At 40.9% G+C, this 24,521-nt stretch overlaps 2 protein-coding genes across 9 annotated transcripts in view; one reads left to right on the top strand and one right to left on the bottom strand.

The window, feature by feature from the left end:
- Positions 1-24,521, top strand: part of MPHOSPH8 (M-phase phosphoprotein 8) — a 58,014-nt gene continuing 33,493 nt past the window's right edge. Inside the window, exons 1-15 of one of the 6 annotated variants that reach the window (XM_083499350.1) lie at positions 1-281; positions 2,230-2,385; positions 3,670-4,800; positions 5,418-5,517; positions 7,417-7,644; positions 8,455-8,580; positions 9,043-9,131; positions 9,700-9,840; positions 10,702-10,788; positions 11,708-11,862; positions 13,355-13,509; positions 14,633-14,760; positions 17,295-17,351; positions 18,252-18,335; positions 22,462-22,708. In XM_083499350.1, coding sequence (XP_083355476.1) covers positions 117-281; positions 2,230-2,385; positions 3,670-4,800; positions 5,418-5,517; positions 7,417-7,644; positions 8,455-8,580; positions 9,043-9,131; positions 9,700-9,840; positions 10,702-10,788; positions 11,708-11,862; positions 13,355-13,509; positions 14,633-14,760; positions 17,295-17,351; positions 18,252-18,335; positions 22,462-22,584 — 2,925 coding nt within the window. In that variant the 5' untranslated portion in view covers positions 1-116 and the 3' untranslated portion in view covers positions 22,585-22,708. Of the gene's footprint in view, positions 282-2,229; positions 2,386-3,669; positions 4,801-5,417; positions 5,518-7,416; positions 7,645-8,454; positions 8,581-9,042; positions 9,132-9,699; positions 9,841-10,701; positions 10,789-11,707; positions 11,863-13,354; positions 13,552-14,632; positions 14,761-17,294; positions 17,352-18,251; positions 18,336-18,929; positions 20,442-22,461; positions 22,709-24,521 lie in introns of those variants that run through there. The other 5 variants (XM_083499352.1, XR_014525168.1, XM_083499353.1 and 2 more) reach the window with 5 other exon arrangements.
- PSPC1 (paraspeckle component 1) overlaps positions 18,448-24,521 on the bottom strand; it is a 60,946-nt gene continuing 54,872 nt past the window's right edge. For all 3 annotated transcript variants that reach the window (XM_083499724.1, XM_083499726.1, XM_083499725.1), the window contains 3 exons: positions 23,063-23,161; positions 22,247-22,357; positions 18,448-20,746 (listed from right to left, as the gene is read on the bottom strand). Coding sequence is in view for 1 of the 3 variants with exons in the window: in XM_083499725.1 (XP_083355851.1) it covers positions 23,132-23,161 (30 nt within the window). In the remaining 2 variants the exon portion in view is untranslated. The remainder of the gene's footprint in view (positions 20,747-22,246; positions 22,358-23,062; positions 23,162-24,521) is intronic.

The raw sequence follows: 24,521 nt of genomic DNA, 5'->3' as shown, positions 1-24,521 counted from the left end.
GGCGGGCTGCCCTCGCCGCCCGCTAGGCCGCTTAGTTGCCTTTAGCCGTGAGGAGGGGGGAGAGGCGAACGCAGCAGCTTCTTCTCACAGACGCCGCTGGAACGTTCGGCTCCAACATGGCGGCGGCCGTCGTGAGTGGGGCTGAGGAGGAGGCGGCGGCGAGGAAGGAGAAGGCGGCTGCAGGAGGAGAAGGAGCGGGGACTACAGCGGGGGGAGACAGCGACGAAGATGATGAGGACGTCTATGAGGTGGAGAAGATCCTTGACGTGAAAACCGAAGACGTGAGTCCGGAGGGGGGTCGGGCCTTGAGAAGGCAGCGAAGGTCTTGGCAGGGCGCTTTCCCTTTGCCTTGCAGCAGGATGCTCTGCCTTGCAGCTGCCGGGCTGTTCCTGTTGATTTTTAGCGCACAGTTGGGACACAAACTGCCCCGGGATGTGTAGCTGCCACGGAAAGGGCGGGCATTTGATATATGTGGGGTTTTTTTAATCATTTAAAGCATAAACAGCGTCAGGGAGAAGTAGGCGCACCAACTTTGTGAGGGTTAGGATGCGCTCAGTTTCCGCCCTTAAAACTGCCCAATCCGTATTAAAACGCCTCCTTCTTTTCGGCGCGGACCTCTTTATCTTCCCCTTTCAAGAGGCCAACACTTCTTCATCGCATCCTTGTTAAATACCTCGTACCTATTTTCCTCTTTCTGCAGCCAATGCAAAACAGCTGGTCTGAGAGCCCCCCCCCCCCGCTAGTGGCAGTATGTTGTATTGGATGCAAATATTGTCTTGTTGTGTTTCCAGAGGTAGTCAGGCCCTGCTTTAAAAAAACAACAACCCACTTTTGAACACGGTGCTTACACTTTTGAGTTTCTATCCACATTGGCACTGCAGGATTTGGCAGCAAGTATGTGGGTGAGGATTGTGGCAATTTTACTTGCAGTTTGAGACCCTGTGAAGAATTGTATATTGCCCCTCAAATCCATGGTGTGTGCACACACTCAGCGCCCAACATTTCATCAATGAATGGATACATTCATTGTTCCCACCCCCCACAAAACACATGAGAGACAGAGAGAACTTTAGCCATATTTGAACCAGAGGAGATCCAGTCAGTGAGCCAGTGCATTCGTGGGTGCAGCCAGGGGTGGGAGGCAGCTCCCCCCATCAAGTAAATAAAAAATACTTAACTGATCAATTGCATCACAGATAACTCTGTTTGGCCCCCCCAGCATGAAGCCTGCCTCCCTAAAATAAATCCTGGCTATGCCCCATTATATTATTAATATCTGCTGAGTGTCGGACTTGTGTTCAACCTAGCTGGAAAAGTTCAACCTCCGGTCTGAGTCCTTCGGAATCGCCTCCGACGATGATTAACGACCTGAGCCTCTAATAAGACTCCAGGCATGTTCCCTCATTACACATAGTATCCAGCAACAGAGAAGGACGAGAAGTTTGAGCTGCATTGCAAAGATTTTTATTCCGAACTACGCAGACAGAAAAGAAATATACATGCTTTCTCTGAAAGCAGAGAGCAACTGAAACAAAGGAACAGGAAACCAGTAAAATCACATCCGTCTCCTGTCTTCAGTGAGACTTCCAACAGCCTGGAATCTCTGGAATGCAAAACAGAGTCTTGTGACTCCAAGAGCACAGTGGTAACACACAGAAACCAGTGCTTGCACACTGTCTCATCAGAGTGGTACACGCTCTGATTATCTCCCACTTGGAGTGCTGCAATACACTTTACATGGGGCTACCTTTAAGGGTGACTCAGAAATGACAAATAATCCAGAATGTGGCTGCCAGACGGGTGACTGGGAGCAGCTGCTGGGACCATAAGTGTTGGTGCTGAGCCCTAAATGGTCTTGGCCCTGTATACCTGAAGGGACATGTCCACCCCCATTGTTCATCCCGGACACTGAGGTCCAGTTCTGAGGGCCTTCTGACTGTTCCCTCACTGCAAGAAGTGAAGTGACAGGGAACCAGGTAGAGGGCCTTCTCGGTAGTGGCGCCCATCCTGCGGCATGCCCTCCTGTCAGATGTCAGAGATGACCAATTGCATGACTTTCCAAAGACATCTGAAGGCAACCTTGTACCAGGAAGCTTTTCATGCTTGTTGTTTAGTTGTATTTTTATATTGAGTTGGCACAACCCAGTCAGATGGACAGGGTATAAATAATAAGTTGTTGTTGTTAATACTACTACGTCATATGCTTACTAACTCTCTTTGCTTTCTTAGGGTAAAATACTATACAAAGTACGGTGGAAAGGATATTCCCCAGATGATGATACATGGGAACCTGAAGAACATTTAGAAGACTGTAGAGAAGTGCTGCTTGAGTTCCGAAAGAAAATAGTGGATTCTAAGCCTAAACCTGTTAAAAAAGAGATACAGGTATGTTTGATTTCATTTTTTATCTACCACTAAGGAATTTATTTTATACCCTCCCCCCCCCCATCATAAAGGGCACTACCCTTTTAACTGAAATTGGTCTTTTGGGGGGCTGTGTGGTTTTCTCCCTTCTGTTTTGGCAAATTGTGTAGTGAGATAACTGTTGTCTGTAATTACTGTCTTCAGGGTTAATCAGCTACCTGCTTAGGATGATTTATTATGATTGAAAATGCACCTATTGTTAATATAATATGGTCCTATTACTTTAGTTGTGAGAAAGCATTTCATTATTCAATGAACTATGGTGGTTCTTTTCCTGTACAGTGGTACCTGTTCTTAACCTGAGGTACCACTGTAGCGGTTTTTAAAATAGCCTTAGTTTATTATGTGCATATTTGATACCCTTGATGTTTGTACAGACCCCTTTGGTTAGATACTACTTACTGAAAATTCTATCAGCATCTGTTGTGAGGGGGAAGGAATCTTCAAACATAAATTTTGCTTGTTTGTTACAAAGGAAATTAGTTTGGTCATTTTGATCCTTGTGAAATCTGCACATTTTCACTGTGTTCCTAAGCAATTATCATTCGTTTTAATAAGGAAGAGGGTAGTGTTCATCATTACCTTTTTATTTAAGACTGCAATAATAAAACCACATTTAATAGAGAGTAAATTACTGAAGTCAATAGGACTTAGTTCTTTTTAGTAACATGTTCGTTTTTGTTAGCTGAGAATCACACAGTTTTTGAACATTTGTTAAATGCTTTTTAGGAGTTACAGTTTTAGGCTAAAGAACCATTCATCTTAGTTCTACACAGCACAGGGTGCCTGGGGTTTCTTGAAACAGGTTCCTTTTAGAGTTAATGTGTAGTATGCCTCGTCAAAGAGAAAATAGTAAAAAATGCTACTAGGAACATCTGAGCCCTTGGCTGTGCCTTCGATGGCCTTTGGATTCTGTCCTCTTGTAGGACAAGGATGAGCAAGAGGTAGATTGGGATCTACTAGTGGATCTCTGAGTGACAGGCAGTAGATCAGCAAGGATTTCTGACTTCCAGTTGTTTAACAATAGAGTGACTCCCCACTCTGCCCTAAACTATACTGCTGAAATTAAGAAAGTTTGGGGGAGTAACCAGGATTGGACTTTTGTATGAAAGGACCATGAGTTCAGTTCTTTTACTCAAAACAAAATCCTTGGAAGCAACAGTCAACTTTAGAGTGCCATTAATCCAGATTTGTCCATTTAATTAGGCACTAGATCACTAAATCAACTTTCCTTCTCTTCTCTAGAAGCTGCCTTTAAATGATGATCTTTTTGAAGCAGATTCTGAAGCAGACAGTGACTGGCAAAGTGATACAAAAGGAGACATGTCTCCAAAGAAGAAAAAGAAAAAATACAAAGACAAGGAGGACAAAAGCCAAGATGAAATGCAAAAGAAAAAGTCTAAATCATCAAAAGGTAAAGAAAAACCTGCACTAGAATGTGAGAATTCCTCTGATAGTTTGGCTTCAGATTCAAAACCAAAGAAAAGGACTTCAGATTCAAAGGAAGATACAAAAGATTCCAAAAAGCAGAGGAGAGAAGATCTAAAAGACACCAGTAAAAAAAAGGGAGAAATCAAAGATGGAAAGAAAAAAATGAAAGAGGAGCCTAAAGAGAATAAATCTTTGCAAAAGGGAAAATTCAGTACGCAACAGTTGGATGCTGAATCTAGCATGCTGGACGATTTATTTTCTGAAGTTGCAGATTTCAAAACTCCAGATTTCGATTCAGACAGCAGTGGGGAGAAACAGAAGACATCTGCTGGGAAAGACCCCTTGGAAGAAGAAAATGTGCCCAGGGTTTCAGCTTGGCAGCTAGACAGTTCAGCAAGCTCAGATGATAGTTCTGAAGTAAGGGTTAGGAGGAAAAAGAAGAAACACCTAAAGTCTGAAGAACTTGAGGACAGTAGAAAAGTGGACAAGAATTTGGAGAGAAAAAATGCACACAAAAAGCAGAAGATGGCAGATAAAGTAAAAGCTGAGGCTGACAATAAGAGGCCAGCTACCCCTTCTCCCTTGCAGAAAGGTGTGAAACTGTCTGCTGATGAACGAGGACGTAAGTCCACTGATTCAGCAGGGGAAGTAAGCAATAATTCAAAATTGAAAGTCAAAGAGACTAAGTCAAGTCCTTCCTATGCCAAGGATGTTTCTCTAAAGTCAACTGCTGTTGAAAGCAAAGAGAAGAATGTAAATACGAGAGCAGATGATGAGAAGGTGAAAGAGAGGTCTTTTCAGCATTCCATAGGTGAGAATGTGTTTGAAAAATTCATCCTGGATTCTGAATACAGTAAAGGAGGGAATACAGACAGCAAGAAGAATATCTTTAAAAGTGAGCCGAATACTGATGACATCCCAAAGGAAAGAAGCACTTTATCTAAGGTAATCTAAAGTGGATAATGCATAATCAAAGGTTTTATAGTTTACTTTGTGCCCTTTTCTGGACATCTTTTTGCCCCTTTCTGCTTTTCTTAATTAACTTCTCTAGGCACTTCAATTCCTGTTCAATTCTCTTTAGTGGTTTTAGAGCCAAACTAATGGCTTAAATGCAATTAATCTTTGGGAACGGAGTGGTTTTTAAGGAAAGGGCATTAATAGTGCTGTGCTGTTTTTATTGTTTTTTATCTTCTTCAATATGGCAAACCATTTTTAAAGCTAATGAATCTGTTCAAAAAAGATCAAAGATTCCCACTAAACAGGTCTAAACCCTCAAGTGCACCTAAGAGCAGCTTTTGGGATTGTGGTCGTTGCATGAATCCTTAAGCATCTTAAAATACATCTCAATTTTATTTTCAATGACTGCCAACTTTAGGTGGAACAGACTGGCCATTGAGAACATGTTTACTGCTTCTTAGACTATCTACAAGTTAATCTCCAAGCCTTGCTCTTTTTGTTACTAACAAAGCAGAAGGTTAAGTACAAAAGTTTCAAGGTTTCTTAGCTTCTGTTGCCATTAAGCATTTAAGAACCTGCTTTCTATATTTAGTGTTCTTTTCCAGGAAAAAGAAGCCAAAAAAAGTGAATCAAAAGAGAAGCTTCTGAAAAGGCTTGTCTCTGAAAAGGAGGAAAAAGGCAAAAAAGATGTAAAGGGATTGAAAAGTAAGTGTGTAATCTCTAAAGTCATTCTAGAACATCAGTGTAATCTACCCAGAATTATGTACAGTACAATACAGTGGTGCCTCGCAAGACGAAATTAATTCGTTCCGCAAGTCTCTTCGTCTTGCGGTTTTTTCGTCTTGCGATGCACGGTTTCCCATAGGAATGCATTGAAAATCAATTAATGCGTTCCTAGGGAAACCGCCTTCAGACCAGGTCTGGGGACAGTCTGTCCCCGGACCTCTTCTGAAGGCTGGGGGGACGACAAGGGCTTTTCTTCCCACCCCCAGCATTTTAAAAAACCCCGGGACAGCGGAGGACTTCTCCGCTGTCCGGGGCGATTTAAAAGCCCCTGGGAAGGCAGGCAGGGGGGACAAAGACTTTCGCCCCCCGCCAGCCTTCAGAAGAGGTCCTGGACCTCTTCTGAAGGCGGGCGGGGGGCGAAAGTCTTTGCTCCCCCCCGCCTGCCTTCAAAAGGTGTCCCCACGGCGGCGGGAGGTGTCCCCTGCCCCCCGCCCGGCTTCGGAGCACCGGGAGAAGCGATCTCCCCGCAGCCCCTTGCTGTAAAAGACGTCCGGGGGCAGCGGGGAAGTTCCATATGCGAAACTAGCGAATTATTTTTGTTATGCAATATTTTCTTACTGTCTTGCCCAGGTAATATTGTACAAATGCCTTGGTAATAGTCAGGGGAAACTGATTGTTCCCAACCTTAAATTTCCAAATAATGTATGCAGGCCGGGAGATCTAATCTGAAGACTCTAGCACATTGGTGCTATTATGTTCTAGTCAGTTTAGTAAAACAATGGAGAATATATTTTTGAAACTTGTAGGTGTGTACTAAAGTAATGTATCATTATAATTAAGCATCAGTCCTTGGGTGATATTTTTAAGCTTCATCAAGTTGCTCATAATAAATTTTGAAGGCCTTTCAAAAGCTAAAAAAGTTATGGTTGTTAAAATTAATGAGCATGACCAAGTTAGGGCCATTGATTTCAATGGGTCTACTCTGAGTACATCTTAATTGAATGCCACCCAATCTTTTTTCCATAGAATCAGATAATTGTAGAATTGGAACGGTCCTCAAGGGTCATCTAATCTAAGCCCCTGCAATGTAGGAATCTTAACTAAAGCATCCATGACAGATGGCCAAACTCCAATGAAGCACAATCAACCACCTTCTGAGAGCATCCGTTCCACTGTTGAACAGCTCTTACTGTCAGAAAATTCTGCCTGGTGTTTAGTTGGAATCTCCTTTCTTTTAACTTGAATCAGTTGTTTCAAATCCTACAGAGGAGGAGAAAACAAGCTTGCTCCATATTCCATGTGACATCCCTTGAAATATGGTCTTGAAATGTGGCTGTCATATCTCCTCTCAGTCTCCACTTTTGCAGGCTAAACATACCCAACTTCATCAACTGTTCCTCATAAAGCTTGGTTTCCAGACCCTTGATCATCTTGGTCGCCCTCCTCTGCATACATTCCAGCTTGTCAATATCCTTCTTAAATTGTGGTGCCCAGAACTGGACACAGTACTCTAGGTGAGGTCTGACTAAGGCAGAATAGAGCGGTATTATTACTTCCCTTTATCTGGACACTATACTTCTGTTGATGCAGCCTGGAATAACATTAGCCTTTTTTGCTGCTGTTTACACATGTTAAGATTGTGGTCTTCTAAGACCCCTAAATCCTTTTCACATGAACTATAAATTAAGGAGTTTCAAAATGTCTTGACTTTGAACAGCTTGAAAATCTATCTAATATCCCTGGAATGTAATTAGAAAGTGACTTTCACTTTTTGTTGAAGTAGCTTGTGCTGTGATACATAAAAAGATTTTGTTTATGGTAGGCTTTATACCCACTGAAACTGTGCCATTGGCAATAATCTTGCTAACTGTGTTCTAGGTTTGAAAGAGGTCAAGAGTGCACTTGGTGGGTTTAGCATTTCTTCAGAAGAAAAAAATGAATACTTGGAGAACCGGAAAAGAGAAGAATCGGGGCAGGACTACAGATTTTCAGAGGCATTCAAATCAAAAGACAAACAACCACACAGCAGAAGCACAAGGGATGAGACGGATACCTGGGCTTATATTGCAGCAGAGGGGGACCATGATGTCATTGAGGACAATTCTGGTATGTAGGAAGTGTGAAGTAGAGGATAAAAGATAAAAACAACAACAACATAGATCACTTGAGTTTGAGTTCTTTGCTAAGTACAGGTTCTAGTTATGTCCTCTGGCTTAAAGAACTTGTTTTGAACACTTGAAAAATCCCCACACACTTGGGCCTCAGATGGCTCAGAATTACATACTCTGCTTTACTTCCCTGTCATGCCCCATTTTACACTCTAACAGAGCCCATTCTCCAAAAGCAGGTGTATGTTGGTCTTTCTATTTCCTGCTGCCGAGACTTCTTAGTCTGAAGCCCCTTTGAATCTCAAAATCTACAACTTGAGCAGTTCAGTATTCCAGGGAATCCAGCGGTTTCTCCGATGTTCTCTCATAACTCAAAAGTGGCTAAGGGCAAAACTGCAATTATGAGTTGATGCTTTGGGTCTGATTATGGGATCATCTGCCAAGGAACGTGAACTTGGAATGCAGTTGTGATACCATTTCTGCTTGGATAATAAATGATCCACTGACTAAGATGGATCAGTGCCCCAGATTGCAAACGTTTATCGTCAGGAGTGCAGATCCATCCAGCAGAGGGTAAGCACCATCTGGGTGAACCCAGGCAGATGAGCCACCCATCAGGTTGGGTCAGTCTTGGATGAAGCTTCACTTTATTGGGCCTCCAGCCTACTGTGCACTGTGAATTATGGTTCTGTTTGACTTGGAGAAGGATAGGTGATAAAGAAAGGGTATAAAATGTCTGCAGAGGCTGTGATTTAGTTGGTGATGACAAAGTTGACTCTTCTCCCCCCTAAAAATTCAAACTTGGTAGATGCAAAGCAGCAAACTGTGAATTTGGGCATGGACATGCAGTTAGAGCGGCTGACGCTGGAGGACTTTCAAAAGCATCTTGATGGAGAAGATGAGAATGACTCGGCAGCTGAAGCTATATCACCTGGTCAGTAACAAATGCCTTGCCTGCAAAACTTTTAGATGGCGGATATAACAAAACCCTTGTAAATAACAGAGAGGTGGAGTCAGTGTTTCATGTTCTCTTTAAATGCAATTATTATCAGGAGGCTAAAGAAGCAATGGTATATCCCATTCCATAATCCCTTTTGAGACAACCTCCAGAGTCTCTGTTGGTTCTTTTATTGGAAGGTTCTAATTTTTTGATAATAAGTTGCTAGATTTTAGAAAATTGAACTTACCCTTAGATATTTTTTAATATATATTGCTGAATTTTTTTCTGTGTTAAAAATTTTATGTGTCTTATGTTCCTCAACTTTTTATTTGTGGTTGGTGGAGTGTAAATAGATAGTTAGATAGGCTAGTAGAGGGATACGTTTGTGTGGAGACAGAGAGAGCATCTTCATACCTCTAGTTTTGAAATTGAACTGTTGAACCTATTTACTTTCAGCTCAGCTGCGTGATGCTGTTAAAAATGGACAGTATGCTGTGGTGAAAATGGCGCTTAATTCAAATGAAGAATATAATCTTGATCAGGAGGTAAGCTTTTGTTAAATGGATAGTTTAATAATCTGTATAAAATACAGAAGGAATTTAATTATTTGAGTGTTCATTTCAATAGTTTAATTAACTCAACAAATTTCTTGTGCATACAGGTGACACAGTAGTGTTGTATTTAATGTAGATTGAACTACGTTGCCTTCTGCAGTCTTCCGCTAATGTAAAAATGAAACCAGAGTCCAAGTGTATGGTTTTTAATAAATGTTGTGAGCCATGCTGAAGATACCAATCAAAGAGAAGATTATAAATCTACAGTATAAAATTCTAAAATAAAGTATAAACATTAAAAATAATAACCTGGGGTATGAATTCCATCATCTCAGTAGTCTAATGAAGTATGAAAAAAATTGTCCCTGTTTTCTTTGCTGTAATGATAATAATTTTACTATACCCTGCCCATCTGTGGCTGCCTGAAGAAAAAGCTTAAGCATTGAAGAGGGAACATCAAGCAGCTTTGTGAATTACCTTTTGCTAATAGAACATTTGGTCCTGTTGTATCTTAGAAAAATGTCACCAAAACCCAAACAATAATATACCACTGTTTCAGGATGCTAGTGGAATGACTCTTGTGATGCTCGCTGCTGCAGGAGGTCATGATGACATCATCCGTCTTCTCATCAGGAAAGGAGCAAAAGTTAATTGTAAACAAAAAAATGGAACAACTGCATTGATTTTAGCAGCTGAAAAGGTGAGTTTCTTTTCTGTCTGCCCCTTCCCTTTAAATTGAGGACATTTCCTTTAAAAGAAGAGGAGGAGGAGGAGGAGTTTGGATTTGATGTCCCGCTTTATCACTACCCGAAGGATTCTCAAAGCGGCTAACATTCTCCTTTCCCTTCCTCCCCCACAACAAACACTCTGTGAGGTGAGTGGGGCTGAGAGACTTCAGAGAAGTGTGACTAGCCCAAGGTCACCCAGCAGCTGCATGTGGAGGAGCGGAGACATGAACCCGGTTCACCAGATTACGAGTCCACCGCTCTTAACCACTACACCACACTGGCTCTCATTTGTTTAATGTTGCTTGTTTGGAATAAGAAATTAAACGTTGGTCTGTAGCAGGATGATTGGACTGCTGAGGCTTCCAGACTCCAGGGTCTACTTGTTAGTCCCAGTATCTGGTTACTGTTTTTAAAGAAACTGAATTTCCAGTGTCTTGTTTGAATTTTCAGGGGACACGCACCCTAACATTATGAGATTATGTTACAAGTCTGTTGATCAGGCTTCTTGCTGGTTTGGACTGATGGAAATTATATTCCAAAACATCTGAAGGATGTTTTTAGAGATGTTTTTAAAATTATCACATTTTTATCTGGAGACATAGGTATCACTGGATGGCTATCATTGGCACTAGAGTTTGCTATAGACAGTCCGGCAGAATAGAACTGGCTTCTGAAAACTTTTATTTAAATATATCTAAGGAGCAATAATAGCCTATTACAGAACTGCCTTAAGTTAGTTTTTATGGCTCTTCGCTGTACTAAAATTCTCTGCTTTCAACGGTTTATCTAGGTTCAGACTATTCATACTTTAACCACTATTTTGTTTCTTACAGAACAACCTAACTACTGCAGCCATCCTTCTGGAAGCTGGAGCATATGTAAATTTGCAGCAAAATAATGGTGAAACAGCTTTAATGAAGGTATGTGCTATTTGCCTGACTTATGAGGAGTAAATTTGAAGAATTTTGGAAAAACTGGATATACTCAACTAAGTTTTACTCAGGGTTGACCTATTGACATTGATGGGACCAACTTCATCAGTATTGGGACTTGTTCTTTTTAACTTGTTCATGTCCAGTTCTGGTTGCCTGGCCTCAAAAAGAATACTGTAGAACTGGAAAGGGTCCAGAAAAAGGAAACCAAATTGATCAAGGGAATGAAACAATTATCCTTTGAGGAAAGATTGCAGCATTTGGGACTTTAGAGAAAAGGCAAGTAGGAGACTATAAGTTAGAAATTTGTAAAACTGTGCATGACAGGGACGAAAGTGGATAAAGCAGGGTTTCCCAAACTTGTGTCTTAGCTGTTTTTGGACTACAACTCCCATCATCTCTAGCTAGCAGAATCAATGGTAAGGGATGATGGGAATTGTAGTCCAAAAACAGCTGGAGACCCAAGTTTGGGAAACCCTGAGATAAAGAAAAGTTTTTCTCGCTCTCTTGTAACACTAGGACTTGTGGACGTCCCCTGAAACTGAATTAAGATAAAAGAATGCGCACAATACATAGTTAAACTGGGAACTTGCTCCCACAGGAGGTAGTGGTGGCCACCAACTTTGATGGCTTCAGAAGAGGATTACACAGATTCATGGAGGGCAAGACTACCAGCTGTTCTCACTCCACCCCAACCATCTAGTGTGAGGTTGCTTCTCAGTCACATTCTCTCTTCCCCTAAGATTGAGTGAAGGTTGACATAGGACTGGTGCTGTTATTTGTACTGTGTGGTCTCTATCTGAAAGGTGTTTAAAACCTCATAATTTCTTTGCATGAGAAGTCCTACTCCAGAATACTTGGTAAATAATGGTGCCTTTGCTGTTGCTTTCTCAACTTCCACTCGCAGGCTTGCAGGAGAGGGAACTACGATCTTGTGCGTCTCATGATTGAAAGTGGAGCAGACTGCAACATTTCATCAAAGCATCAGACCAGTGCCCTTCATTTTGCCAAACAGTATAATAACTTACAAGTACAAGAACTCCTCACAAGTCACCTGGCTACGTAAGTACTTGCTTGAGAGTTGATTCAATTTACCCAGTGAATCAAGGACTATAAGCTGATGTCTTGGTTTTTAAAGATGGGAAACTGGCAAGTCCTTTAGTTTGTTTAAAGTATTTACAGGCTTGCTTTCTGGACAGAATTCTCTCAGGACAGGTTAAAATATTAAAATTCAGAAATACAACAGTTGTATAGAGGTACGGATGGGATGGGAGTCATTCATTCCAAGAAACAACACTGTGTGAAGTTCCAGAAACTGTGCAAAGCGAAGTTTGTTTACAACAGGTGCAAGGTCACTCCAAGAATGTTCTACGCATGCGTGGCTTCTGGGCTGGACAGAGAGGTGTTTAGTCTGATCTGTGTTTTCAGTGTGAAGACGTGAGAGAAGGCCTTGAGCATTTAAGCTGAACCTCCATCAGGAATCTGATAGATGATTGTATAGTTTGCAACTTAAGAACGACAGTAAAAAAAACAACCACCTTCTGCCTGTTCTGAATTGTTTCCTGTGATTTATTTCTACATTCCATCTTAGACTTTGAACTACTACAAACTTGGAAGCTGCACGATACTCTGCTACAAAGGAGTCTTGTACTAGACCCAAGGGCATAGGAGTTTTGCCTAGAAAATTTGCAACAGGTTTCAGGGCCTAGCCAAAGGTTCTGGATAAACCCAGCAGATACAGCTAATGGAATTTGCTGAAGAATAAAATTTACACTTCAGTTTGAGGAGGTGCTATAGCACAGTTCTACAAAGGGCCTTACATTTTAATGCATAGGCTCCTCCAAGTCAGGCTGGGGAAGACTCCTGCTTAAAACCATAGGCATCAATTGCCAGCCTAGACATTATTCAGCTAAGTAGACTCCAAATAAGGCAGCATTGTACATTTGCAAGCCAGGTTGCCTTATTCATTAGCTAACGTAAGGGTGCAAAGTATCTAGGCTACGGCTGATGTCATCAGTATAAGTCAGGTGTGGGGGAGCTTTGTCCCTCCAGATGTTGCTCAACTGCATCTCCCATCAGCTCAGCAAGCATGGACTATAGCTGTGGATGATAGGAGTTGTAGTCCTCAACAGCTGGTGGGATAAAGGGCTCCGCACACTGGCTATAAAGTGAGATTTTTTCTCTCTTTCACTGTTCTTTAGTAGTTTGGAAGATGCTGCCCTGACTAACTATATTTTCCTTTGTTGATGGATTATTTGGGCTTTGCTCTTCCTGTATGAAGTTTTAAAAGCACAATGGAAGTGCATACACATAATGCCATAATATTTTAAAATCAAAACACTTGGTAATAAAAATCTGTCCAGAGCTTCTGTATGGCGTTGGATTTACGCTACTCAACTAGAAATGGTTGAGAACAAAATTGTGTCAACTGCTAGTTTGAAGTAGTAGTCAAGGTTTTGTGTTTATAATAGATATGATACTGAAAAAAGGGTAACTATAATTTATTTACATACATTATAATGTCGACAGCTTGACTTTGTCTTTCCTTGTTTAGACTCTCACGAGTGGCAGAAGACACAATCAAGGAATACTTTGAAGCCCGTCTTATTTTGATGGAACCTGTGCTTGATATTGCGTGTCATCGGCTTTGTGAGGGACCAGATTATTCTTCAGAGTTCACCTATAAACCCCCGCAGACTGTGCCTGAAGGTTGTATGAGAAGGCATTCTTTCTTCGAACATTGAACTGTGTGTGAGTGAGTGAGAGTCCACCCACCCTCTGGGCAGATCAGAAACAGACTAAGTTGTGCTTAATAGCAACATTTATGCTTTAATCTCTGGGTAGCTGAAACACTGAGATTACCTGATTCTTCTGGCAGTAGAGAGATTATGGTCTGAGAGAGAAAAAAGCATATCCAAATATTATGGTAAAATTATTGGAACCAAATGGTAAGGAATAAGAACTAGAGTCACCAAAATGAAATGCGGCTGTTTTATTTTGTTTGTTCCTTGTCTGGCAGTCATGTGCTTTTCAGGTTTGGCAATGGAAACAGATACTTAACATCTCAAAATTACCGTATTTTTTGCACCATAACACTCATTTTTCCCTCCTAGAAAGTAAGAGGAAATGTCTGTGCGTGTTATGGAGGGAATGCCTACGGGTGGCATGCCTACAGAGTTTCCTCCTCTAAAAACTACATGCGTGTTATGGTCGTGTGCGTGTTATAGAGCAAAAAATACGGTAATTTGAAACAGTTTGGGATTTGCTGTCCAGAGTGCCTCTTTCTGATTTGTAACAGGGATAGTTGTTTTACAAGGGCGGATGGAGGGAATTTGCCCAGCTAGTCAATAGATTAAGCCCACAATTTATGCACATTAAATATGTGCACATTAAGATTTACACACTTGGGAGGGGACTTAAAAGGGGGTAGGTGTCCAGGAAAAAAGACTTTGGCATTCCCACTCACCGTTGCACTATATGTTTTGACTAGGTGATTTTGGCTTTAGGTGCGATCCACAGAACATAACCTCTGCGTAAGTTGAGGGCTTAGTATAAGAACAATGTAATCTGGACTGTGTTGCCAGTTTATCCTCTTCCATGTGGATTTTTTGAGTCTGTCTTTCTCCAAACTTTTATTAGGTATTACAGATTCTTTGAGTCATCTGATCAGTTTTGATCAGACTGTTGGTATTTAAGTATGTTACCCACAGTTAATATCTCAGGCTTTTCAAACATTTGCTTGTCGAGACAGATTTTAAGCATTTCCTCATGTAAGTGGCAATTCATCATTTGGATTGTACTCTTTTAATGCATGATTGTTTCTTTTCCACAGGTTCTGGCATTCTTTTATTTATTTTCCATGCAAACTTCTGCGGTAAAGCTGTTGCTGCTCGGCTCTGTGGACCATGCGGTGTACAAGCTGTGGTTCTGAATGATAAATTCCAGTTCCCTGTCTTTTTGGTAAATGTTTCATGTTCTTCACTGACCATATAACAATTATTCAGAAATACAAAGTTGGGTAGCCATGTGTCATGGATGCTTTAGTTGAGATTCCTGCATTGCAGAAGGTTGGACTAGATAACCCTCGGGATCACTTCCAACTCTGTGATTCTATTATTTATACCAGACATATTTGCTTATAAAAATATATATCTATATATATCAACCATCTGTATACTGCTTAATCACAGTTATTTCTAACAAGTGTACAGGTGACTCAATACAGTAAGAGTAAAATGAATTAAATCCATTAAATTAATTAAAGAGTTTTAAACTAAAGCCTGATGGCTGGCATGATAGCTTTTGAGGGTATCAGAAAATTCTGAAAGCCCCATCATTCCTTATCAATGTTACTGTTCAGGTAAATCTTTAGACCTTGAATATAAACCTGTTCTCCAGAGTTTCGTACTTTGTGATGTCAAACAGAATGTGGCAGCGCACCTTAAATGCTGTTTTAGTATTGCTTACTGTTTTAATAAGCACTTTTAGCTCAGCAAAATGCCTTGGAAAATTTTCAAACCTGAGAGTTATCAGTTGAGGGTATAGATAATGCTGGCCCTCTTACTTGTAACATCTTGGTTCTGGATTCCTACCAATGTTGCCTGCAGTATTTGGCTGGCTTGCTGGGCAGTATAGCCTCCCACCCCCACCCCAGTGCAAACCCTGCAGGCCTCTCCTGAGGAAAAATACGAGAGGAAGTGTGCCAGCTTTGGCCCTGCTGCATAAAGGGCACCCCAAGCGCCTTTGCACAAGGAAATCTCTCCCTACTTCCTGACAGCCTTTGCTTAATAGGGAAATAGCCTTTGATGTTTTTATACCAGTTCTTGGTGTATCCTGAAATCTTTTTGCACCTAGCAGCTATTAATAGAAGTTGCCTAACATTTCCTGTATTAAGACAACTTCAAATAGTAAGATTTTTGTGTTTCAACATAATTCCCAGCTTTTTGTCCACCTCCCCAAAATTTTGATTTGCATATAGACGAATTGTTCTGGAGAACTTTAAAGCTTGCTTACTACCAGTGTGATGTAGTGGTTAAGAGCAGCGGACTCGTAATCTGGTGAACCAGGTTCGCATCTCTGCGCCTCCACATGCAGCTGCTGGGTGACCTTGGGCTAGTCACACTTTTCTGAAGTCTCTCAGCCCCACTCACCTCACAGAGTGTTTGTTGTGGGGGAGGAAGGGAAAGGAGATTGTTAGCCTCTTTGAGACTCCTTAGGGTAGTGATAAAGTGGGATATCAAATCCAAACTCCTCTTCTTCTACTTGGTAACATATTAGTTGGCCCTAATAAAAGTTGGCTTACTATACATTTTGGATTTTTTCCCCAAGGGACTAGTAGGATTACCTATGATTTTATGTAAAAGGGGAGCTTAACTTTTGTATATAGCATCAAGTAAACATTTCCCTAATACTAGCTTATCAAATGGGAGGGAAATAGCAGGCTCTGGAACATTTCCGTACTTCTTAAGAGTTCTGTTAACAACAGAGTTCCCCATTTAGTTTTTTTTCCTGGTTTTGAAGGCACAAGCAAATTAACTGGGGTTCAGATCTTCTTTCTACTTCATCCTAGGCACTTGGGGCACAGCTCTTAGTTGACCCTGTTGCTTACCCCAATAAGTGTATTTTGAAATAGGGGAAAATCTGCGGAGCTAAGCAGAGTCCACGGTGGGGTTTTTTAAAGCTGTATTTACTTCTAATATCAGATGGTGAGGTGGGCAGCAGACATCTGCAACTGCTTTGCAAGTGACATGTTGCAGGAAGATAAAAATCAGCTCTCTTCCTAGGACCCTGTTGCGTGCCAGTGTGGTTTAGTGGTTAGTATTGCACTAATGGGACGCGGGTGGCGCTATGGGTTAAATCACAGAGCCTAGGACTTGCCAATCAGAAGGTCGGCGGTTCGAATCCCCGCAGTGGGCTGACCTCCTGTTGCTCGGTCCCTGCTCCTGCCAACCTAGCAGTTTGAAAGCACGTCAAAGTGCAAGTAGATAAATAGGTACCGCTCCAGCGGGAAGGTAGACGGCGTTTCCGTGCGCTGCTCTGGTTCGCCAGAAGCGGCTTAGTCATGCTGGCCACATGACCCAGAAGCTGTCTGCGGACAAACATTGGCTCCCTTGGCCAATAAAGCGAGATGAGCGCCGCAACCCCAGAGTCGGTCACAACTGGACCTAATGGTCAGGGGTCCCTTTACCTATTGCACTAATGAGACCGTGATTCAGAGCCCCACTCAGCTGTGAAGCTTGCCTTGAGTCAGGCACAGTATCTCGGCATAAGCTACCTCACAGCATTGATGTGTGGATAAAATGGAGGTGGAGAACCATTTGTACCATCTTACGCTCCTTGGAGGAAAGGTGGGCTATAAATACTGTAATAGTAGTAGTAGTAAAATAATAATGAGCAGGATGTGGAGGTCTTGCTCCCTTCTGCCCTATAGCTCAATACCTAGAGTAGCCAAGTTACCCGTTGCCTCCTTCTCATCCTCTCACCCTCCCTCCCAGCCCCACAGAGCTTTTCATCCTTCGTGGAATGAGCATTTCTCTTCGCGGAAGTTCCAGGTGAGTGGCTAGGCTAATTAATATTACTCTGGCGTTGGTGCCAATTCTGCCCAGCCTCACGCCCTCCCTGTTCTGGGCTCCTTTAATGTGAGCAGCTACAAAGACAACCCTTCGCTAAGTCCCCTGCCAGTGTCTGCCCAACAGAATTGGCAGGGCTATAGACGAGCTCCACCTCTTCACAGAGACTTACGAAAGGAAGCTTTTAAGCTCATTCCACCCACGTTAAGAATTCCAGGGATCAAAACCAGTTAAGAATGCATCAGCTCTGTTGAACCAGACCAAAACTTCACCTCATCTAGCATCCGATTCCCACTGTGGCAAGATGCCTCAGAGAGCAGTTTATAAATAAGGCATGAAGGCAGTAGCCCTCTTCCTGTTGCTTCCCAGCTACCCACAGTGGGTAACATACACTGTCCCTGAGCTTTTATATTGCTGTTATGACTAAGAGCTAGCAATGGGTCTATCATTGTAGCTTGTTAAAGCCTAAGTCTGTAAGAACATGGTGAGACCCGAACCCATCTTCAGATGTCTCTCACGCTGCCACCCCTGCCAGATATCTGTCTCTGAAAACTTCTGTGTGCTCTCCATCGTGCCAGAGCTCCTAGCCTTGGCATTAGAGTTTGTTATTCAATTCAGTGTGAGGCTGCATAGGTGAACAAGCAGGGAGGGAAACATCCAAGAATGTGATGTTGCAGCAGCAGCAGAGTTCTTTGTTTCCCGTTAAACTTAAGGCCGTCATTGGGTCTTTGCTCAGCTTAGTCACACACACACGTTGTTCAAAAAGGGGTTGCAGGTGAAGAGTTGATGGTTCTCTTGCAGCTTGTCTAGCTAACCAGGAGCATAATATTGTGACATGTGGGCAAAGAATAATTTGTTCTTTTCTTTCTTTTTTATTTTTAGGACAGTCACTTCATTTATTCCTTCAGTCCTATTCCAGGCCTTAACAAACTCTTCATACGATTGGTGGAAGCTCCTACTGCCAAGGTGAGAAATGCAAGTCCGGTGCATGTACACAAACTGACATTCAGTAGAGCTAAGGAAATAAATCAGCTTAAGTTAGTCATCACCAATGAGGTCAGTAAATCTACTCAGTTCGTGAAGTGGTTGGAAACAATGCAGATACGTTTATTTATTAAATGTGTACCCTGCCCTTCATCCAAAGATCACGGGACGGTTCACAAAAATAAAAAAGCAGAACAAAGGCATAATAAAACAATAATACATAATACCTTCCTTTACTAAATTATCAAACTAATCTATATTTTAAAATAATTTCCCACCCTGCTTTTTGGCCCTGACAGGGTCCCCAAAGTGTATTGTGGTAACAAAATGCAAGAGCTACTGCTTGATGTAGTTTTCATAGGGTCCTCAGACTAGTTGTTGTTTCATCCATCAGAATGTTTTAATATACCTGTGTAAAATATGTTCATTGTGCAAAATAACTGAACCCATACTTTAATCACTGTTGAGAGTGAAGCTAGCAGCTCTTTGAGAACATGCATGTACTTGTGAGTATGTCATCCATGCCTTTTCAGCATTTAATTGGATGGATAGTCAATGGCATTTTTTTCCTTACAGGTGAAGCTGCTGATAGGTGCATACAGAGTGCAGCTGCCATAACCTAATGAACTTCATGCTGTTGATGCAGTTATTTTCTTGGAAGTATGTTTACTTCTTCCTTTTTGACTGATCAAGCAGTTTGGGAACTCCTGGTGCAGTCAGGACTCTGACAATTGGTTCAATCCGTTTCTTTTTTACCTGGTCTCCATTTTACTTGTGAATTCTAATGCAGGTTAGCAGCCATGTGCTGCTTAAGAAAGTGGACAAGATGGTTTTATTTTGTTTGTATATAGGTATTTGTGCCAATGATTGTAATTCTACATTTCAAAGTTCAGACTGCGTATTTCAGCATTTGCACAGTGTGAAGTGGTGCAAAACCCTTAAAATGATGAAGACTCTTTTAAAAGTCTGGTTCTTGATTGTAGATGCTAAATTTTGTCCTACTTCAGTGTTTGTATTTAAGCTAACGTTTTTTTAAAGCAGGCAGAGCTATATTTGCTATTGCAGTTTAAATACAGGAATATAGATAGGCTTTTGCCTTAATAAAAGATTGTGGCTTATCAATGGCGGTGGTTGTGGTTAAGCCTGAATAAAAAACCCTATAATTGTACTTCTTTCCATAACTAAACTTTTAACAGATACTTTCAAATTGGTTTTTTTAAGGCAGACCATATTTATAGACTTATTCTATCTCCTCACTCCCTAAAGGATTCATCTGGTGTCCTAATAAATGGACACAATTTTATTGGCTAGCAGCATTTCTGTACAAATGAAATGTAAGCTATATGAATTATAAAACTTATTTGTAAGATGAAATATTGTTAAAAGATAAAACTTCATATTGAAACTCTTCCTACTGTATATCAAGCAATGTGTCAGTGAAAATGTAGAAAAATTATAGGAAGTAGTGCAACTTTTAAATGAGAAATGAAATTTGTGTGAAATATGTAAGTCCCAAAAGGCAGCTTCAATCTGGCATGTGTTGTGGAACATAAAAATTGGGTTTTCCCATATTTATTCAAAGCATTACCATCTATAAATACTTTATCCGAAGGAAATTTCAGTTGATAACACCTTTGATAGTACTTATGTGTGTGTCTCACATTGGTGGTTACCTAACCACCTATCATTTGAAAATTGCTGAAGCTCCTGGTGGGCCACTTGATTGATTTGTCTACGTGTTGTAATAATTGTAAAGTGCTGCACTTTCTACTTTGGGTCCTTTTTGGCTGGAGAACGATCTTGATTACCACCAGGGCATGATCTGTGTTGCATTTGGCATTGTGATACGAAGCCATGTGATACGAATGCAGTTCAGTGTGGATGAACTTTCTGCACAAAGCAGAAAGTGCAGCCTCAAATCAAAACTGCTAGAACAACCGTACCTGAACTTTGAGCGCTTCTCATTCCCTCAAACAAGCTCTACTGAACTGCCCCAGAGGCATTTATGAAACAGGTGGGAAAGTAAGTATATGCAGTAGGTATATTTATCCCAGATGGATGCTGATTACTATAAACAAAGCAGTAGTACTTAGTAGTAGTACTTTTTTTGAAACAACAAATTCATTTGTTCCATTCATATAGACTGATAGGATATATTGTCCCCAAATAACTTACCAGAGAAAAACAGCAGTGAGCATGGGGAAATGAGGTAAAACAGGCCAGTTTTGTTTGAAAGCAGTTAATGAGAACATCCCGTAATGTTCTGGATACTGGATTTTTTTAGGTAAATGAGCAGATCAATATGGTACATGGAGTCAAATAGTTTCCGTTCAAATTTCCATGAAGTATTCTTCACACTTAAAGTTGAATGACATTTTTCAGCTTTATCCAGCCTGTTAAGAACAAAAATAACCCCAAACGTTTGCACAATCATCTCTAGCAAGATAGGTATTTGCAAAACTTTTGGTGCAATGAATACACCTTACCTCTAGCTGGCCTTCTTTCATACCTCTGCCGAACTTTACACATTCTCGCCCCCACCCCAACCCCCAGTATCTGCTTTTTAAATGTTCACGCACAAACTTCAACCATTTCCAATCATATCAAAGTAGGGGGTTGAGTGCTTATTTATTTAGAAGTGCAACAATGTTACCCATGTAAATAGATGAAACTACTCAACTAAGTATCCAGAAGTATCTAAAGTTTATAAATTCAGCAAAAATAAAAATTTACAGTTTAAGGCTTTATTAGCTTTATTGTCTTTAAATACAGAAATGTTAAACAGATTCAATCTTCTAGAATCGTAAGAGTTCCAGGGTCCCAAGGGTCATCTGGTCCAATCCCCCGCAATGCTGGAATCTCAGCTAAAGCATCCATGACAGATGGTCATCCAAACTCTGTTTAAAAACCTCCAAGGAAGGAGAGTCCACAACCTCCCCAAGTAGTCCACAAGATGATAGAACAATAAAATCAAGATAAAAATTACAACTCTATTTTAAAACAGTGGTTCCCAATTGGTGATCTGCAGCCTCCCCCCGGATCTGTGGCACCATTCACATAACAAAAAACTACCAGAGATATCAAAATTTTCAAAAGTAGGGGGTCCATGGCTTTAAAAAACAGGGAGTTTACAGTACATAGCTAATTGTGAACCACTGCTTTAAAACACAAGATTTAAAATACAAAACAGATTTTAAACACTACACACCATGTATTTGTTCATAACTCAAGTGAAAACATAACGCGGCTGCCAGACTCGTGACTGGGAGCAGCTGCCAGGACCACATAAGTCCTAAGAGACCTACATTGGTTCCCAGGATTTCTGAGAACAATTCAAAGTGTTGGTGCTGACCTTTAAAGACCTAAACAGCCCTATAAACCTGAAGGAGCATTTCCTCCATCGTCCAGCCCAGACACTGAGATCCAGATCAGGAGGCCTTCTGGCGGTTCCCTCACTGAGAGAAGGGATGCTACAGAGGACCTTCTTGGCAGTGGCGCCCACCCAAGGGAATGCCCTCCCATCAGATGTTAAACAGATAAACATCTACAAAACTTTCTGAAGGCAGTCCTGTAATGGGATGTTTTTAATGTTTGATATTTTCTGTGCTTTTATTATGTTGGAAACCGCTCAGAATGCATTATTATTATCATTATTTATTGGTTTCATTTTAAATCTGTTAACAGTCTTATAATTTTTTCATCACATAGCACTCATGCTTGCACTATTAAGTCATGAGTTACATGGAATCCACACAGCACTTGTTATTCTATAAAGAAGAGCAGGTTCTATATCACAAGCACCCATTGACTGTCCAAGCACATCACAAAGAATACCCACACTCTAAATTTAAATGTCATTCTTGTTTTATCTCTGGCAGCTTTAAGCTACTTACCCTCCTCAAATAATTCCTTCTTTTGTATTCCCGACTACCTCTGGTACAGTAGTTGATTGCTTGCATCTCCACATAGTATAACTGTCCCAAAATATACCTTGCGTCCATTCACTAGGAAACAAGAAAAACACAAATCAATAGCACTTCTTCATACTGATTGGAATACAGAGCCTAGAAACAGTGGGTTGACTTCAATTGTGGTTTTTCCTTTGCAGCAACCACAAGAGTCTAGATATAGAATTTTGGTTGTGTTCCATTATTCCATTCTGCTATGGATCAGCCTTTGGGAAGGAAAATTACAGGCAAAACAACAAAACTGGGTACCCCAATTTGCATAAGCAGAATTGCTTTCTGTTCTAACTAAGGCAAAACCACTGGATACAACCCAGAACTGCAAATTACATGACAGCAGATCTGTTTTACATATGATAAACTCACGGTAATAAACTTGAAGTTTGCCAATCTAATATTAATGCTAAAGCATAAAGGGAGAGTAAATAAGCAGCATCAAGAACATTCATGTTTCTTCAAGCAGTCATGCCATCATCCCCTGAAAGAAGTCATAGAACACCCAAAGTTCATAGGTCCATATTGAGATCAATGTGCATCTGCCCCTCTCAGTTTCTACAGGCCCACAGCTCATCACAGCATAATCTACCCATTAGAGATCAAAAACAGAAAGATATCTTCAGACATGTGTCTTGAAAACCCTTTGAAATTTTCCTCTCCCCTTTACAAAAATGTAAAACAATCAGAAATAAGTCATCATGAATCTGGAAACCCAAAGAAGACTGGGGAATGCTGGAAGAAAGATACCTGAAACTGAAGAAAGGATTCAACTTCCTCTGCTATATTCCTTGGACAAAGCACTCATGAAGTACATCTTCAACTGCACTTCAGCATCATAACCATTTCCTAGAAGAAGAAAAACAATTAAAGCTTATTAAATGATCATCTACTCTTAATTTGGCATGTCAGAGTGTTTCCCTGCATCAGGGACATTCATCAAAAGGGACAGTTCACATGGTGCTACACGGTACCCCATTTAATAAAGATGATGCGATGAGACCTCCCTCCTTTAGTTATATCAATGCATCAGATTGGAGTCTACGTTTGTTCCACTAAGGTTGCTCAGGAACCTAGCACATGCTATAGGGGGTATAGATAATTCTTCACTCCCTCCCAGCCAGAGGAGGGCAATGAGAGGCAGAGAAATTTCCTCTACAGTTTTCAGAACATCCTTCAGGCTAATGCACCCCTAGTAACTAGGGCTTTCCTTCTGCAAGCGGCTGGCAATGCTCTTCTCTCTAGAAACACATATGAAAAGACTGATGTGCCTCACATTTCCTGCTGAGGAACATTCAACAATGGGTGTGACTTTGTAAAGACAAGTAGTAAGGCAAAAATATTAATGTTTCTGGGAATGTGGTGGCCGCAAAGGGCATAGCTAAAGCCAATTCATAACCATCCATTATTTTAACTAAATATGCTCAAATGGAAGAAGCCAAACAATTTCATCCATTGCAGAATCCACTAATTTAGTTAACTGATCCTCTACTTCTGGTCTATGTCTGCAGAAGGCCAATCCGTGTTGGAAATGGAAGGTGAAATCTAAAAGGTCAGGGTAGTGACAGAAGGTTCAGATCCTGAATAGGGTTTCAGGCACCAGGAGGTGGGACACTGCCCATACCCAGGGTCTAGCAGAAGCAGAATGAGATGCAGCATGCAAATTTAAACACATTTCTATGTGTACTTAAACATATATAAGGCCATTGAATCCAGCTTTACAAAACACAGGTAAGATTTTGTGGTGGTCCCAGATCAAAGAGCACATTTCTTTCATCGTGTCTCCAAGGTGATATTTCTACAATCAACACTTCTTCATTTACTCAGCTACATATCATGAAATGTGGTGGTGTCATATCCAGAAAGCTATAAAGTCTAACTGTTGAGAAAGTGCTTTCTAATTTCAGTTTCTCAGAATGGCGTTAGACTTTGGTCAAATATTGTCAAATAACAATCACACATGTTAAGTATTAATTTTAGAGATTATACATACACCTATTTTCAAAAAAATAAATCTGAATGAATTATTATAATATTTAACAACATTATTTAAGAATTCTTACAAATGTGGTCATTTCACTGGACAGGTCTACTCTGGCTTTTATCCTGGGAACACTAGTGTCAGCCCATAATCACAAGATTTTAGAAAACCAATTCAAAACAAAGTGAACTAAGAGCAGAACACAAGCCAGTTTTTAAACTGTTGTGG

The sequence above is a fragment of the Podarcis liolepis genome (genome assembly GCF_965112155.1).
Source record: "Podarcis liolepis genome assembly, chromosome: 4".
Classification (NCBI taxonomy): Eukaryota; Metazoa; Chordata; class Lepidosauria; order Squamata; family Lacertidae; genus Podarcis; species Podarcis liolepis.
The sequence above is the reverse complement of the archived record's forward strand: the minus strand, read 5'-3'. Positions and strand labels throughout refer to the sequence as shown.